General features: G+C 47.5%; 2 protein-coding genes across 2 annotated transcripts; one reads left to right on the top strand and one right to left on the bottom strand.

Moving 5' to 3' along the window:
* Positions 1 to 264: 264 nt before the first annotated feature.
* Positions 265 to 3,795, bottom strand: AOL_s00006g514 (uncharacterized protein; the record flags this gene model as incomplete). Its single annotated transcript, XM_011119823.1, has 1 exon — positions 265 to 3,795. One exon carries the CDS (start codon positions 3,793 to 3,795, stop codon positions 265 to 267), a length of 3,531 nt encoding a protein of 1,176 aa, XP_011118125.1.
* Positions 3,796 to 5,141: 1,346 nt separating this feature from the next.
* Positions 5,142 to 13,877, top strand: AOL_s00006g513 (uncharacterized protein; the record flags this gene model as incomplete). The annotated part of the gene is made up of 5 exons (XM_011119822.1): positions 5,142 to 6,711; positions 6,794 to 9,175; positions 9,258 to 12,803; positions 12,870 to 13,085; positions 13,171 to 13,877. 5 exons carry the CDS (start codon positions 5,142 to 5,144, stop codon positions 13,875 to 13,877), a joined length of 8,421 nt encoding a protein of 2,806 aa, XP_011118124.1.
* Positions 13,878 to 16,528: the final 2,651 nt, after the last annotated feature.

Below are 16,528 nucleotides of genomic sequence, written 5' to 3'. Positions count from 1 at the left end.
CATCGCATTGTCACGGCTTAATTCACTCAAGCTGGACGCCTTTTTATGTATATGATCATACGGTACGTTCTCAATTTGGAATGCGCTTTCGAAAAATAATATTTTGATTTCCTATACGTATATGCTGATGTATATTGGAGCTTGGTAGTGTTCTTCGGGGTGAAGGCGACAGTGAAAATAGTAGTTGACCGATAATCCTCTGCTGCAGCCTATTCTAGATTCGGCACCCGCCCTCATATCACTTTGATCAATTGCGTTTTTACATCATTTGCTCTTGACTGTTGCTGGTGGCGCACTATTCATAGCAACTGGCAAATTTGTCCCATACCATGTATCCCCCTCTGAAGACCAGACGTTGATTCGGAAAGAGACGACGCAGGTCTTATCCGTATCATATGAATTGACGTTTACCAATCCCAAAATGAACGTGGCGTTGGCGACGTTTCCAAATGGAACACCGGTGGGGTCCATGCTTCTAGGCACCACTCTCAATACCATATCGCCTTGTGTTGTGTATTCAGCGAGCACGTTGAATCTTAGATTATTCAGCATGACTGGCCCCGGACCTTTGTAGTCTTTCGTTAGGTAGGTTCCTTTTGCGCTGTCAGAAACGTCTCCCTGCTGAATTATCACGCGGAACTCTTTGATCCTGTAATCGGCATGTAGATTCTTTGTGGCTAGCGTGACGCGGAATACTAAGTCATGGTAAAGGCCAGTGTTCATGGGCACGGTAGAAATTAAATCGCCCGCTTTGATCTTGTCCTTTTTTGTGGTCAAATCTGTGACAGTGTAGACATCGAAGAGGTATGAAGGCGGTTGAGAGATTGTCTGCCCGGCATCGGCGGGCGGCATCGGTTGAAAATTGTCGATGGAGTCATTTAGTGATTTTTGGTCTTTTTGTTTCAGAGGGATCAGTGGGTGGAAATTTGGCGGAGGTGGCATGCTTTTGTTTCTGACCGCTCCTCGATTTTCTGGGGTTGGAGTTGGAACGACTTGCGTGTTGGATTTGGGGTTCGCCGCGGGATTGCTCTCTTTAGGAGGGTCTTTCGCAGATTCAGATGTCGGCGGCATGAAAGTCATCAAGGTTCTATCTTGGATGGTAGTACTTGCGTCCCCCTTGGTGTCATAAGGTGTAGCCGCAACGACACCATAGCCGACGTTGAGGATATAAGTCGAACTATTCAAGTGAACGCCCATCATTGCAGATGTGGGCTTCGTTTCCGTGAATAATTCTGTTCCATCCTGGGATTTCATTTTCGCAACGAGGGCATCATAGACACTTTGAGCCAGCGAGCGAGGTATCAAAGTACGGATTTCGCCCGATTGGCCCCATACAAAAACAGGGTTGGGCGGGTCCCCAGGTGATGGAGGATTGTGCCAAATCGCTGGCGATTGGAGTTCTCCCAGCGGTTCATCTGCCTCGTATTCGCTATACATTTTGCGGTAAGATATCATTATTGATGTTTCGCCCAGGGTCGTGGAACTTGCGAAAGACTGTTGATGTGGCGGCTGTGTGAATTTAAGACTCTTGAGGCATCCTCTACTGTCATCCACGGGCGATCTGTCGAACAAGCATAGCATTACGCCATTATTGATATTCTCGTGGCGTAGTATGTTTACTCTGTTATCATCGGAATTTTCGAATTTTGCTGTTACCTTTAGATCAGGGAATTGACTAACGATATCGGATCGCATAAAAAATCCAAACGAAGGTATTTGCGGTGGTCTTCCCAAATCTTTTATGTCGTCAGTTATGTAGCTGTTAATTGCTGTTTTGATATATATCCTGATTACATCTTCATCTTCATTAAGCTGGTTCCCAGTGCTCAAAGCGCCGTCGATTAAAGCATCGATCCAATTAGCGTCGATGTGGAAAAACCTAAAACTTTCCGGGGGTAGATACGATGGATCCGCAATCAAGTATTGGGCGGGAATGTTGGACAGGAACATGCGGTCTAGAACCCACGAGAGAACTACCGCCCAGTCCGTTGAGTATGCCGTGTTCAGTTCATTATATACCTGGGAGTCGATGTCGCTCGAGCTTCCAGCGAGTTTGGCGACAAGAGATCCTGCGTGTTTCATAAAGCCTCTACGTATGCTAGGGTTGTTGAAAGAGAGGTCAATGGCATCCGTCTTTGGTGATGTAGACTTAAACCGGTCAACCATATTAAGAGGACCTCTAGGGTCAGCGCTCTTAGCAGGAGGCTGTGATAGATTATTCAACCCTTCAATTAAAGGCAACAGGGCCTCAATTGCCTTTTCTCGAGTCAAATACGCCTTGTACTTAATCAACTCATCCGCTTTCGCCTTGTCCAAAGCAATTTTCTCTACCGTGCTGCGCAATCTTGACAAGGCGCCGCAAAATGCTTGGTCTGCGAGAGCTAGTGTTTTGCCTAACTGCCAGGCTGCAGAATACGTTATATCAATGAGGCCTGTGCAACGGTCAAAGACCTGGAAGCTTGTCCCCGAGTTCGACTGTATTTGGTACGTTGGCGAACCTTTTCGTGGAACGACGGTGGGTGACAGGGCACCGCGCATGATTGCAGTTGTAACCTCTCCGGTTTGCACCCTATACCTACAAAGTGTGTAGCCGTCTCTCAATCGGGCAGCTACAGAAGATGCAGCGGCTGGAGCGGTCAACACTTCCATCGAAGCCAATAAGTTGTCAGGAGCTCTCAGCATCTGCATAGTGTCTCCAAGGTGTCTCATTGCTGTATACAAGTTAAAGCTATCCGCAGGCAGGCAGGAGTAGCTCCAGCTGTATAATGATGCCAGCGCTACAAATCTGGAGCTACTGGAGTCAGCAACTGGATATGGAATAGCCTCTACCCCCTCGATGGATACGAGATGGGCGTAGACAGGAACTGGCTGAGTATTAGTCAATGGCCCAGTTCGATGGCAAACAACAATACTATAGAGACCGCTGCTCTCGCCTTGACTGCTTGCTTCCGCCATTCCCTCAGTATTGATTAGCCGAACATGTGAAAGATATTTGTATCTTGAAACATCGCAAGTTGTTTGCTTCTCTGTCTCTGTGGCAGTACCAGTTTTATCATACTCCCTGAAGAGTTCATTGAAAAGCGCCGGCTTTAAGAAGATAACGTCCATAGCCTTCGTTTGGTCTTCTGTGTTGGTATCCTTCGGGTTGATGGGCGTAGTGACACTATTTTTCTCGATAGTCCCCATTGCTGGAAGTGGGAGGCTAACAGAAAGCGTAGGGCTTTGTTTCAGAGGTAATTTTACCCCTGGGGTTGTCGTAATGCCGTCAAATATCGAGCCCGACCCCCCAGCTAGGTCACTCGGATCCAGACGAAGCTCGTCGTCTGTGAATAATAATAAGGCCAACCATGGCACTCTATTTTTCTCAGACGAGTTTTTTGCGCTGGCCGCCCGCTCCCATGGCAGGTGAGGGTCTTTGAGAACAACATGAGGTAAGGTTTCGACTTCAGCGCCGTAGCCTTGTGGTGGAAATGTTGAACAGATAGCGTTACTTGGTATATGGTAACAAGGGCTAACGACCTCAAATGTCTGGGTATTCTGAATTTGGGGTATAGGATCGGTGGGTGGATTCACAGTCGCAGAAATATCCTGGGTTGCAAGAATCGTGTATACACCGGCTTGTAATCTTGGTTCAAAAAATGAATAGATTTGAACCTGTCCAGGATCGAGAGCGGGGAACTGGTAGCCTTCGGATATGATACCTGTTGCTGAAGATTCCGATTGTTGTTTCGCCGCAATGAGTCGGCGGGCGTGGTTCAAAACCAGATGCCTTGGAGAAGCGTTCGCGTTCGACATAGTCTAGATCCTCCGGACCGCAACCACGGCGAATTTAATTTTTTCTTAGAAAAAAATAGTTGAAGTTGCAATTTAATGCGATAACCTATAGCGGCCTAGAAATATATGCGGGGACAGAGTGGGGTTTTAACTTAGATATATATTTTCAGTTAATCAAGAAGGCCCCGTGTTTCGGGCTACCTCCTAAACCTATAGATCTATGAGGCTTAATGAAGAGGAGCGAAATTCGTGTCCGAGCTAAACAGCTACAATGAAGAGGTTTCGTCTGATCAACCAATTGCAAAATGATACGACTATCATTAGGGGGCAACGGTCGGACCAAAACTTGAAGCTATTTAGGCTAGATATAGTTTCGTCATTTATTCAGAAATGCATCAGTTTAATTGGAAACGCCGTAGTCAAATGCATTGAGACCACATGCCGGCGTTCACGTTCGCGTCGCCCTAATACTATAGTGCTGCGTGTTGCGTGCTGCGTGTTGCGTGCTGTAACAAAGCAGAATTAACAATGAAAAATCGGCGTAAAATAAGAAAATAACATTGTCGTAGCTTAGTGCGATAGATAATTCTAGCTGATACTCTCTTGCACAAATGATATCTTCTATCGTTGAGCCATACGCATATGAATGAATTCGCGCAACAGCTCGATGACGGCTGAAGAAGTTTCGGTGCATGGGCGCTGGGGCGTGCACTAGCGTCTAGTTCAACCAATCAGGTCGCTTGGGGCTGAAGCTGCAACTTGGAAGAACACACTCCTCCGGCGAGGTATCTTTTAAGGTGCACATGTACCGGTACAAAATTTGCGAAAGAGAAGATGGATGTATCGAGGACCGCTGTTATTGTCTAGAGCGCTTCTTTCTGCTGATGAACATGACTTCCCATTCCGCAGCGATTCGAATTCTCTCTGCAGTGTAGCAGATTGTCCGACTAACTCTTGTCGGTTCTTACCTGAATAATATTGGCCAGCCCCCTCAGAAGTGACCAGGTGATTGCTCCTACCCTGGTATCATCGCAGTTTCTAACCTGTCCAGTTAACTGGTTTGGCTCCTCTCAATTCATTTGGGGATTCAAAGCATGTTAATTAACACCAACTTAACTTTAAAACCACCTTCGAGATCTTTTTGCCGTCTAAATGCGGAACCACTTTATATGCCCACACTCTAAACCTTCCAACACCTAGCCCTAGGTACATACCAATATATTCGATATCTTGCGTTACTCCAACTTGCAACCGTTGGCTAACCTCGCTGTAAGTATTTCAATTATATACTTGGTCAGAGTGGAATTAATTCGAATTCTAAACATCGATATATAGCTATATAGATACGCTTGCGAATCCGGCACGCCATGGATCATTATCAATATGGCGTGGATTCATATCATATCAACGTCGGAGCCGGTGACTGTGCTATCCATCTCCTCACTCGTTTCACGTACCAGGGTGGGAATGAGACCATAGCAGGGATTGAAAGCGCCGTCTTAGTGGATTTCGGGTGGGAGCAGGGTCATCAATGGGGATCGGGGTATGAAGGGCTAAAGCAAACTCTGGGCGTTATTCGTCGCAAATACAATTTGAACTCTGAATCGGATATTAAATTTGACGCCGTTGTCATTACTCATTGGGACGGAGATCATTTCCATGGCCTTTGGCCCTTCATTCACCACGACATGACACAGCTATGGGATGCCGTGGATACTTTGAAAAATGACACTTCCAAAGCTGCAGATAATGCAGCGCCCTTCCTCTATGCCTCGCAGGATGAAGTACTGGCCGCCGCTATACGACAGAGGGTACTCGCTGTGTGCGGGAACTTTCAGACGATGAATGTGGTGGAACTAGGCACGGAAATATACACCGATATAGCCCGGCCATTGACTCTCACGACTCCTCAGCTTACCACTGTTCAAAAGACCGCCCTACAGAGCAGATTCCGCGCAGTCATGAACGTTCTTCTTGACCCAACTGGTACATTTTTAACTCCTACAGCCCTCTTAGCCGCGGAAGCCGTCAACTTGACATCGAACGAGTTCGTTCTAAAGTACGGCTTAGATTGGGCTGTCGGAGTTGGCTTGCACCCTGAGCCCAAGTTCCAGGATTGGATGCAGAACACATATCGTTGCCGTCACTTCAAGTTCGATCCGACCAACTCTGAGCCCCTAACGGTTCTCGTAGCTCCGACTTTACCGCCAAAAGCTTTTATGGAGACCCCGACCGGTTACTGTTATCTATTATGGCAGGACCCCCAATCGAACTCCGACACAAATCCCTGGGTTAAGCTCACGGATGGCAGCGACACACCCGGCTTCCAAGAAGACTTAGTATTCTACCTCCAACTCAGCCGTTTGTACAGAGATGAACCTTCGCTTCGATATGTCACAGCTCCGCAACTCCGATTTATATTTGGCCAGTCGCAGCTTCTGGGGATGAATCTTTTTAACCCAAAAAATCCAACGGCGCCAATGGCTTTGTCCCCTAATTTCACGGTGCTAAGTTTGATGAAAGCAAATTCTCCGGTTCCAGATAATACGGCACCGGGACTTTACATCGTTGGTGCGAACTGCGCTATGATGCCGAGCTTCAGCCAAAACGAGAATCCACACAACGATAAAAACGATACATCAATCGCTATGATTGTTAGTTGGTTGTGCAACAATGGCCAAAATACTTCAATCTCGCACTACTTTGCTGGAGATCTTAATGTAGATAATGAAGAGGAACTCATCGGGTGGCTGGTGCCGGAAGTTGCCTCTAGTACCATTCGGACTACCATAGCTAACCCGTCCCAGCGTCAAACGTATATAAAAACAATGAAGCTCAGCCACCATGGATCCTTGACATCAACGCCCGCTTTCTTCGTGGCCGCTGCAAATCCCATGAATTTGATTGTCTCGGCGGGGAGTAGAAATGGTCACCCCCGTAAGTCTCCATGTGCATGTACCCATTCCCTACATGCGCAAGCACAGATCTACGATGCTAATTTCAACTTTAAATTTTGCAGGGTGGGAATTAATGCTACTTTTGGAGAAAGTTTTGGGCCCAAACTCTCGGTTCTACGCCACCCGCTATCCGTATTATCTTACCAGATTAAACACAGCCCCGGTACCTCAATACCAGGATGAGGGGATCCACTACAACTATCTTATGAGCTATATCACCGGGAATCCATCCGCTCTTCAGGAAATGTACCAGGAGGAACTTGAGTGGTGGGGCTGTGCTGTTTGGACGGATTTCCGGAAACTGTTTCGACATCTCGTTAAGTACTATCAGCAACACACAGGGACCAAGTTTGACCCGGGTAACCCATGGCCAGCATTGGTACAGCATTTGGAGAACTGGATAATAGCGAGGTTTGAAGGAACTTGGAAAAACCGGTCGCCACAGAGTCCCGGTACTATGATTTCGGGGGAGGCACCGGATGAGGATAGTGGAAGCATGTTCAATTACATCCTCGTAAGCTCAAGGAACCCGGAAACGAATGTCAACGATGGACTTGTCAAGATCGCGACGCAAAACGGTACAGTGGAGGCAGCATTTCCCTGCCCCCAAAATGCTCCAGCCAATAGCCCAGCGCCTCAACTCGGTATATACGACCTCGCGCTCGTCCAAGAAGATTTCGGGCTCGTCGGGGGGGATGCCAGTTCCATGATACCTTCGAGCAATACTAGTGGAGCTGCAGCGACTGGCACGGCTCAATTACACGGCCGCAAAAACTTTGGCACCTCCTACTACAGTCTTTCACTCTACTCCCCCGGTTCTAGTCGAAGATTGCCCTGGGTGCCAGCCCTTGCAAACGCGGAAGGCTACTCACGACCTATCGATTTTGATCCGTGTGAAAACGATTTTCTCTTGCAGGATGTTGCGAGCAGCTTCAAAACGCCCTCTTCGGTCGATCCAGAAATTAGTGATTTTTCGCCTATCGCCCTAGATCCAGAAATTTACCCTGGCACCTCAAGCGGAGACTACTACGTATATTGCAACTCTCTTAAGCCACACACTACTACTGGTATTGATGACACCATTCAGGTCCTAGCCAGCTCTTCACCTTTAAATGAGTTCATAACGACTTTACACAAGGGAGTTCTAGGTCTTGCTTCGGCTCCAAAAGTGGGGTCCGCTGTTCCTGTAGTGACCAACGATGAGATGCTGTCGTGGTTTCAGCTGGTATTTGGGACTAGTCAAATTTCGGTCTCGGGGGACTCTAAAAATAACATAACTGGGTTTGAAATCTCGGTGCCTCGGGTTCCAGGAAGCACAGATATGAAAAATTACACCTACACGAATATCGCCAATATCTTTGGAACCCCTTCAGATGCAAGCGAAGCTATAAATCCATGCGGTTTACTCATACAAGAGAATGTTCTAGTTCTAGGGTTGGATCTCTCCGGTGCCACCACCCCAGCCGAATATACAACCAATCTGTATCAAGTGATGACGGCCTTTGGGCAAGGCCAAGCTTTATCAAATCCGATTATAGCTACTGCTGCCACCGCACTCGTTTTAGACATAGATGCGTCCGACGGATCCCGGAATGGACTTTGGTTCGCACCAGAAGATTCGTATAGAATCGTCGTGCGGACGCAATATACCTGCCCTAGTGCTGCCTCAACGAGCTTAGTAGGGTGGTTTGGCGATGAGCCGGATTTACTGACAATCAACAACCTCACGGTAGTAACAAAGGAGGGATGGCGCATGAAAGATGTTGACACTAGCTTCCCGTCTGATGCCCGTATTGCATATAACTCCGAACTGCGGATTAGCATCGCTGTTACTATGACTATCCCCCCTACATCTACGCAGGGTACTCCAGCAAACAATAGCGGGGGTATGATAGGCGCCAATGCAGAAGGTAACAATGGTGGCACTACGGATAATAATACAGGAAGTAATAGTGGTAGCAACACGGGTGCCAACATCAATACGACAACTAAAAAAGAGATTGCTCTTGTCGGGATACTTCAGCTCCAAGCGTCAAACGCCATGTTCCAGCTACAGATTGACAATACGATAACGCTGCCGGATATCATTGCTTGGGGTGCCGCGTTTCTGAAGATTGATTTTGGAGTAGCAGACTTATTCCAAACTGCAAATGGTACACAGACATTGGATAGTTCCACTCCGAAACTACGTCGAGTAACGGTGATTACGCAGCTGGCTCAACCAGCAGCACCGACACCAAACTCGCCAAAATCGGGCCTACCATCGGCTCAGAAAACGGTCTCGCCGGCTCCGGCCACAGGGAACGCTATTTGTGAGGTCAGTATGGACTTCGAGATACTGGCGAAAAGGGGCTCTCCAGATAAAAGTCAGCCTGTTTTGCTCTGGGTGACTTACACCTGGAGTCCAACATCTGGAGAGACCTTGCTTGCTAAATTATGGAATAGTAAGTGCACTTTGGAAACATTACCTAATATGCAATTCAAAAGTTAGTCACTGACAGATGAGCTACTAACTCCGCAATATAGAATTGACTGGGTATTTTGAGGTTCCGTACAATGCCTATCTTCCTGACTACGAAGATGGTTTCATCCTTATGCCAATATCAACGGGTTGTGTGCAGCCATCGTACTTCGATATTTTAAGTCTCATCCCTGGCGACAAAGCTGCGTCCAACGGAGTAGATCATGTTCCGGAAAACGTTCCTACACAAGTAACGCAAGCTAGTCTAAAGATCACTAATAAAAATATTTCTTTTTGTGGAACCATCATTGCGAATACCCCAAAACCTAGCGGAACGCCCCAAATATTTCTCAACGCTCTCTCCCTTGACGCCTCTTATTCATGGTCTGACCCAACAGCAACCACAGCATACTTAGATATCCGCACAGGCTTGATTCCAAGAATAGGGTCCGCATCTATGATGCCGGCGTTCTTGATTGGGAGCCTAGGTTATTCTGGTGGACTATGGTCCTTGCAAGCTAGCGTAAGCAACCTTAACGTCGGAAACTTATATCAAATGTTCGACTCCGACTGCCAGGACAGCGTCATGGACATCCTTGAAAGTGTGACTATAAAATCTTTAGCAGTATCGTACACTTATGGGAGTAACGGAGACGCATCAAATTTTAGCTGTATTGGCATACTCCTCCTCGGGTCCCTAGAGCTGGACTTGATTTTTACATATACCAGCGCTGTCGAGCCCTCTTCAAATGTAGGCTCAAGTGCAGAAGGTACCCAAAGTGGGGACAACGCCCAGGGTACGGGCAATCCCTCGGGGCCGGGCAATACTAAGATGATGGATGGTGCTCAGGGTGGAAACACCGCTCAACCTCAAACTAAAGGGACTACCCCAACCAAAGGAACCACACAAGAGCAGAAGAGTTGGTCATTCTCCGCAAAGCTTTCTAGCGCGAACCCCCCGCCTTCAAAGCCTGTTACAGTCCAGGACATCATCAATAGCGTGCTAGGTTCTGATGTAGACCTTCCGTATTTCCTTGGCGATATCAGCATTACAAAACCAACCGCTGGGGATGGAGTCATAGGGCTCTCCGTCGGGAAGATATCAAATACTACTCAAACCCAACCAGCCCCTAGCAAGGGCTTAAATCCAGTTCAAAACCAACAACCCGGCATTTGCTTCGTCACGTACGCATTGATGGATGGCCTTTCATTCACTTTTACACAGTACAAATCTATTGTTACTGCAGGCGGCGCGCCAGCATCGACAAAACGGCTAATCAAGGCCTCCGTGTCCGCACTGCCCCAAATCAGCGTACCGCTGCTGGGTGACCTTACCCAGCCCTTCGACGAAATGTATTTTCTCTGGGTGCAGGATAGCCCCCCTCCCGCTGCAAAATCTAGCAATAGCAATAGTAATGCCAATCCTGGTCCCAAACCCCAGTCTCCGGCACCTTCTGAAGGCGATACCGACCCGACGAACCAATCTCCAGGGGCCTCTAACGCTAGCGTTAGTGCTCAGCCAGGTATAACCAAGCACGAATTCGAACAGATTAATGCCTACTACGCCATGACGAATACAAATGATCAACTGACTGGGGAATATGCGCTTACTCCACTTAATTTTAAGCCTAAAACGGATATTTCCCTAATTAAGGACACCGATATCGTAATTGAGGCCGGGTGGCATTTTGTGTTGGTCACTAAAGACTCAAAGGGTGAACCGACAGTTATCATTGATTACGCATTTGGCGGCAACCCACCGCCACCACCCTCGTCGGAGGCTAAATCCGATGCGGCGCCGGGTACAGAGACGCCTAATAAACCGTCTGCAGACTCGGATGAAGATGAACCCGCGATTGCAAGTCCAGATTCGAAAACAGGTACAGGGGCACTTGTGAAACCAGCCATAGGCGGGACCAACAATGGCGCTTCGAAAAATGCTTCTGAATCCGCGTCGTCGCCTGTAACACCAGATACTCCTACAGCCCCGAGTAGCGAGCCTACCTCTAGCGGTGCAAGATTGGAACCGCTGAAGAAGAAACAGGGTCCTCTCTCTATCAATAACATTGGCTTCGAATATAAAAATAACACCATATACTTGCTCTTTGATGCAACGTTCAACCTTGGACCAATAGGATTTACTCTTGTCGGGATGAAGATAGGGATTACACTGAAAAAGGGTGCTGGGCTAGCAGATATAGACAAAGGTGATTTTCACTTAAGCCTTGAGGGCCTCGAAGTAGCATTTGACAAAGCTCCGATAACAGCCACTGGAGCTTTCATCCATGGGACAATGAATGGTATCGACTACTATTCTGGTGGTATCATCATTGGGTTCGAGCCGTGGCTATTCCAGGCTGCCGGTTTTTACGGACAGACGAAGAGTAGCTCCGTGAAAAATGTGTTCCTTTTCATGCAATTAAACGGGCCAATTGTTACGGTTGGGTTCGCTTCCATATCCGGGCTAACAGGGGGCTTTGGGTACAATATGGATCTTCGCTGGCCTACAGTGGCAGAAGTCCCACAGTTTCCATTCCTTATCGGCGACTCCTCGACACCGCCTAGCGATCCAATGACAGAACTAAACAGCTTGATCAACGTTACGTCATCTGATGCTTGGGTAACACCTAAGGCCGATTGTATGTGGTTCGCCGTTGGCCTATCAGCCAACGCATTCAAAGTTCTTTCGGTAGACGCGGTCGTGGTAGTCCAATTCGCTCCCGCAGTCAGACTGGGAATATATGGTGTCGCAACATGTGACATTCCAAGTACTGCTGCAAAGAAGAAACTTGCTCATGTCGAATTGGGGATCTCAGCGACCGTTGACCCCGAGACAGGAACCTTGAAAATAGATACGCAGTTATCACCGACATCTTATATATTAGATCCAAGCTGCCATCTCACTGGGGGATTCTCTCTATACTCCTGGTGGCAGCCTAAGGGTGGCCCTGTAAACCCCTATGCAGGTGATTGGGTGCTCACTATAGGTGGATACAATCCAGCTTTCCAAGTCCCCTCTCATTACCCCCAAGCTGCGAGGCTGGCTATTAGTTGGTCTCTGGGTAGCACTCTCTCTATTACCGGCGATTCATACTTCGCTATCACTCCAAAGTGTTGTATGGCAGGTGGCGGCCTCCATGCCGCTTTGAGTGTCGGGCCATTGAGCGCGTGGTTTGATACATCTGTCGATTTCCTCATCAATTACGAACCATTCCATTTTACCGGAGACGGTAGCCTCAGCGTTGGAGTTGCCTTTACATTAGATCTTTGGCTCGTAACCATTCATATTAACATCGAACTGAGCGCTACTCTCTACATCGAAGGTCCACCCATTCGGGGTCACGTCACTGTCGATTTCTGGGTACACAACTTTTCCATCGCGTTTGGCGAGGATGACGACGACTCTCAGAAACCGGTGTCGCTTCAGGATTTCTACAATTCTGTTCTGATGTCTGGTATAGGCCCTCAGGCCAGCAGTACACCTTCAAATCAGCAATCAGAACAAGCTGGGGCGCCAGATCAAGCACACCTCTTCACGTGCTCTAGCGGCCTGATACCCCCAACTGCGGATACGACGCCGACTTCCGGCGCGCAGTGGGAAGTTAAAGCCGGTAATTTACAGATTAGTGTGAATTGTCGGTTTGCCGTTAACCATATTACTATTAATGGACAAATAGGGGACTCTCTACTTGCTGGAAATAGTGTTATGTATGCAAAACCCATGCAGATGACGGGTCCTGACCTATCCTCTACTCTCTATGTACAGATTTTTGGTCCGGGCCAAACGGTTACAACAACCGATCCGACTAAAGCCCCGCCTGCTGAGGGTAATACTAATCCGTGGGCATTTGTTGCACAATCTAAAAGCCTTCCAAGTGGCCTATGGGGACAATGTAAGTTTCTTGCCTTCGGAGTACCTACGTCCCAACCTGCCCTAATTAGAAGAACGAAACCGCCTAACATACCCCTTTTGGATAGATGATGCCAGCGACGATCCATCAGCCGGCGGGAATGGAAATACGATGCTTGCAGCTGGTGGCGGAACATGCCAGCTTTGCGCAGAAGTTGTTCTCACCCCGCCTCCCGCCCAACCTTCTGATGATCTACTCGCCCAATTCAATTCCGCGAAAATGTCAATGCAGACAATCTACTTTCACGCTAGCGCAAAATCTAAAGGGAAAGTGACCACCCCGCCGCCAAATTCCAAGGCGCCACCGACGACCACCCCACCGACGACAAGTGCCGTGACTGTTAAAAGTGCCGCGCAGCCAATGGATCTCGCGCAGTCCACCGACAGCGGACAATCGACTGGACAGTCGACTGGCGTCACACCACCAGCTAACAACTCACAGTCAACCGATACCGAGCCAACGACAACCGGAGCCGATGCACCCCCTCCTGAATTCCCTGCTTTGGCTCTGTCAAACCCAAATTTCGATCCAGTTGCTTCTGTTAGTGGCGCAGCGCAATGGTCTGCCGTGTCAGAGAGTTGGGGAACTTTGAATTCAAACACCTCAGATATCGTTACGTATTGGGCTTCTCAGATGCTCTGGGGTAAAATCGACACTACTTACGCAAATAATGCGCTAACTCCAGCCATCCCCGAATTACTGTTGGCCCAATTTGACGATTTGTATATGGAGGCTCCCCAATTGGGCCCCGAGGCGACGGCGGCGAGTTCTTGAAGCAACAGAATGTTAGCTTCGAATTCGGTCGAAAGAGTCGTGCGATCGATCGCACTGTCAGATTGATATCATACATATTGCTTCCTTTAGTGAACAGAATCCACGATAGCTACCGATATATTATTATTTATATTCTCATTTTGGTGATAAGGTCGCCACGTGTCCAAGTGCTAGTGTAGATTTTGTAGTCAATCTAGAGACTGATGACATGTTCACCACGTGCACCGTGTGGTTAGGAGCGATATATATACTGTGACATGTCTGTACATGTCTACATGTCCGAACGTGACGCGGTATCGAGAGAGGACGCCGGCTGTGACAACACGCCATTGGCTAGTTTCCGATCCTCAACACATAAAATGAGAAGGAGTGTTGCACGTAAATGAAGCTAACCGCAACGGGAGTGACTAGGTTCACGAAAAGGGAAATATTTCCAAAAACGGTCAGCGTATTCAATAGAGCGGGAACCGACATGCGGAAGTGTGAGTATAATTTGGTAGCTTGGTTTTTGTATTTAAACTAGGTACGAAGCAGAGTTCAATCCTTATCTCTTCATTTAGATGAGGGATACTAGTTTTTACGGAAATTCAAACTTGGTTCCGGTCGACTATTGTTGTTCTCTAGTAAGCGATATTTCCTACTATAGTATCACACTGAGCATACTAACACATCGATGTTGGGTAGCCCTAGCCTAGGCGCCTCCGCTAATGGTGTACGCTAGGAGATCGGTAGCATCCTATCTCCAATACCGAATGGGGAATCTCTCCGCCAACAGCCGATAAATATTTTGGATCGACCATCCCTTGCAATTTGTAGATACTCTATTATCAAACATCTGTCAAATTCAAAGGTGGGGGCGGCAATATCCGATAGGTATATCATGCGAGGTTTACGCGTGCACGAAATAAAAGGTATCAATGGGCTGCACATGTGCAACCCAAAAGAGCTTAACGTTAGCTGTCGAGCTTTTGAGGACGAAAAAAATAGCCCTATTTACCACACCTAACTCTTCCAAGCCCGACACAGCGACGAGTACCGCCGAAAAATGTAAGTAGTTCCAGTGTGAAGTGGGTTGGCTGTTGTACATTTGGTGCCCTTCGCTGCACTACAATAGCTAACCGCGCTTCCGTATAGCAAACGTTAGCACTTCCGAGACTTAATTCTCACTCCCATCGCTGCTCCACCGGCCCGGATCTGCGTACGATTCAACTACAACGTCAACCTTTCCAAGACGTTTATTCTAAATGCAACGTGGATTCAATACGAAGTAACAATCGACGGCGACAGAGAGCAAATAGAAAATATTCGCGAGAAATATAAACTAGTAATACGAATTCTACTGCGGGAGGAGACAATACCCTACAGCCTGATAGCCTTGTCGTTGACATTTTGGGGGCGAAACTATCGTGTGGCTATTAGGGGAGAATGCTACATTCATAATACCAAGACACAATTACTTAGTCCCTGAAGCGTCAACAGACTTGATTTACTTAGACACTCTGTCTTCCACTTAACCTTCCATGTAGATATAACCTTTTTGACTTGATACAATGGTTGTATCAATTGTCCCACGATCACTCACGTCGATTTCTATCTACTGTACTAATTATACATCAAGATTAAAGTTCAGAAAGTTCAAATCAGAGCAAAGGTACAAAAAAGGGGGTCCTAGCAATATGGAAAATATCTTGGCGTTGAGTAAGGCTCACCGCAGCCTTAGAACTAGGCAGTGGACTAGAAATGCAACCCTGATGAAAGCAAACCTAGTCTAGAACAGAAGTATTCTACTAACCAAGCTGTTTATTACTTAGGGTAATACGGAATTCAAGGTGTTACTCATGAGGCCAGTGGTCGGTACGGGGAGAAGATATAGGCCGCTCCAATTAACGAAAGTCAGATATCAACCGTGTATTAGATGGCATTCTAAGTTAGCTCCAGGGAGGTCTATCAAGTCGAACCTTGACAACACTACTGATAATTTAAGCTCAGTGATTCTCTAGGTTGGGAACAAAAACCACTAGCCATTGGGCAACTTCTTTCACGAAGCTATTGACATTCTTTTGAAAAATTACCGCGCCCCTGTTCTGTTCCCCTGAAATACAGGTTTCTCTGAATAATCCGTCAGTGTAATCTCATTATTGATTAAAATTAGTTTGACGTTTCAAAGCTGTCAAGAAAACCACGGGCTAGCTAGTCGCTGCAGGCGGACTGCCGGGTTTTGAAATCTCAGCGGAGAGGGAGACACATCATTTACTTTTGCGGGAGCGTGGCCTTGACGGAACGGCGCTGCAGCCAAGAATCTTCAGCTATTGCTATTTGTGCTTCATGAATTCAATGAAAAGAAGCGGCGCTTCGGTAAAAATGTTCATGGGTTCAAACCCTTTGTAGAGGATCGCGAGATCGTCCAAAAGCGCCTGCTCCAAGTTTCCATCCCACCTCCTCAAATAACGGAATTGTAGGGATCAAGGGAGTGCTCAGCAAGTATATCGCTATCGAGGGCCACAACTAGTTATGTAGGAATCGCCATCTTATTGAGCTACTCATCCATCAGCGCACTTGGGACGTCAGGCCGATGTCAGACTCAACACAACGCAAATTACAATGGAAAGCCTTGTTGACGTTGGATTTTGTCTTCCAACTGATTACGTAAC

Source organism: Orbilia oligospora (assembly GCF_000225545.1).
Source record: "Orbilia oligospora ATCC 24927 unplaced genomic scaffold scaffold00006, whole genome shotgun sequence".
In the NCBI taxonomy this organism is placed as follows: Eukaryota; Fungi; Ascomycota; class Orbiliomycetes; order Orbiliales; family Orbiliaceae; genus Orbilia; species Orbilia oligospora.
The sequence above is the reverse complement of the archived record's forward strand: the minus strand, read 5'-3'. Positions and strand labels throughout refer to the sequence as shown.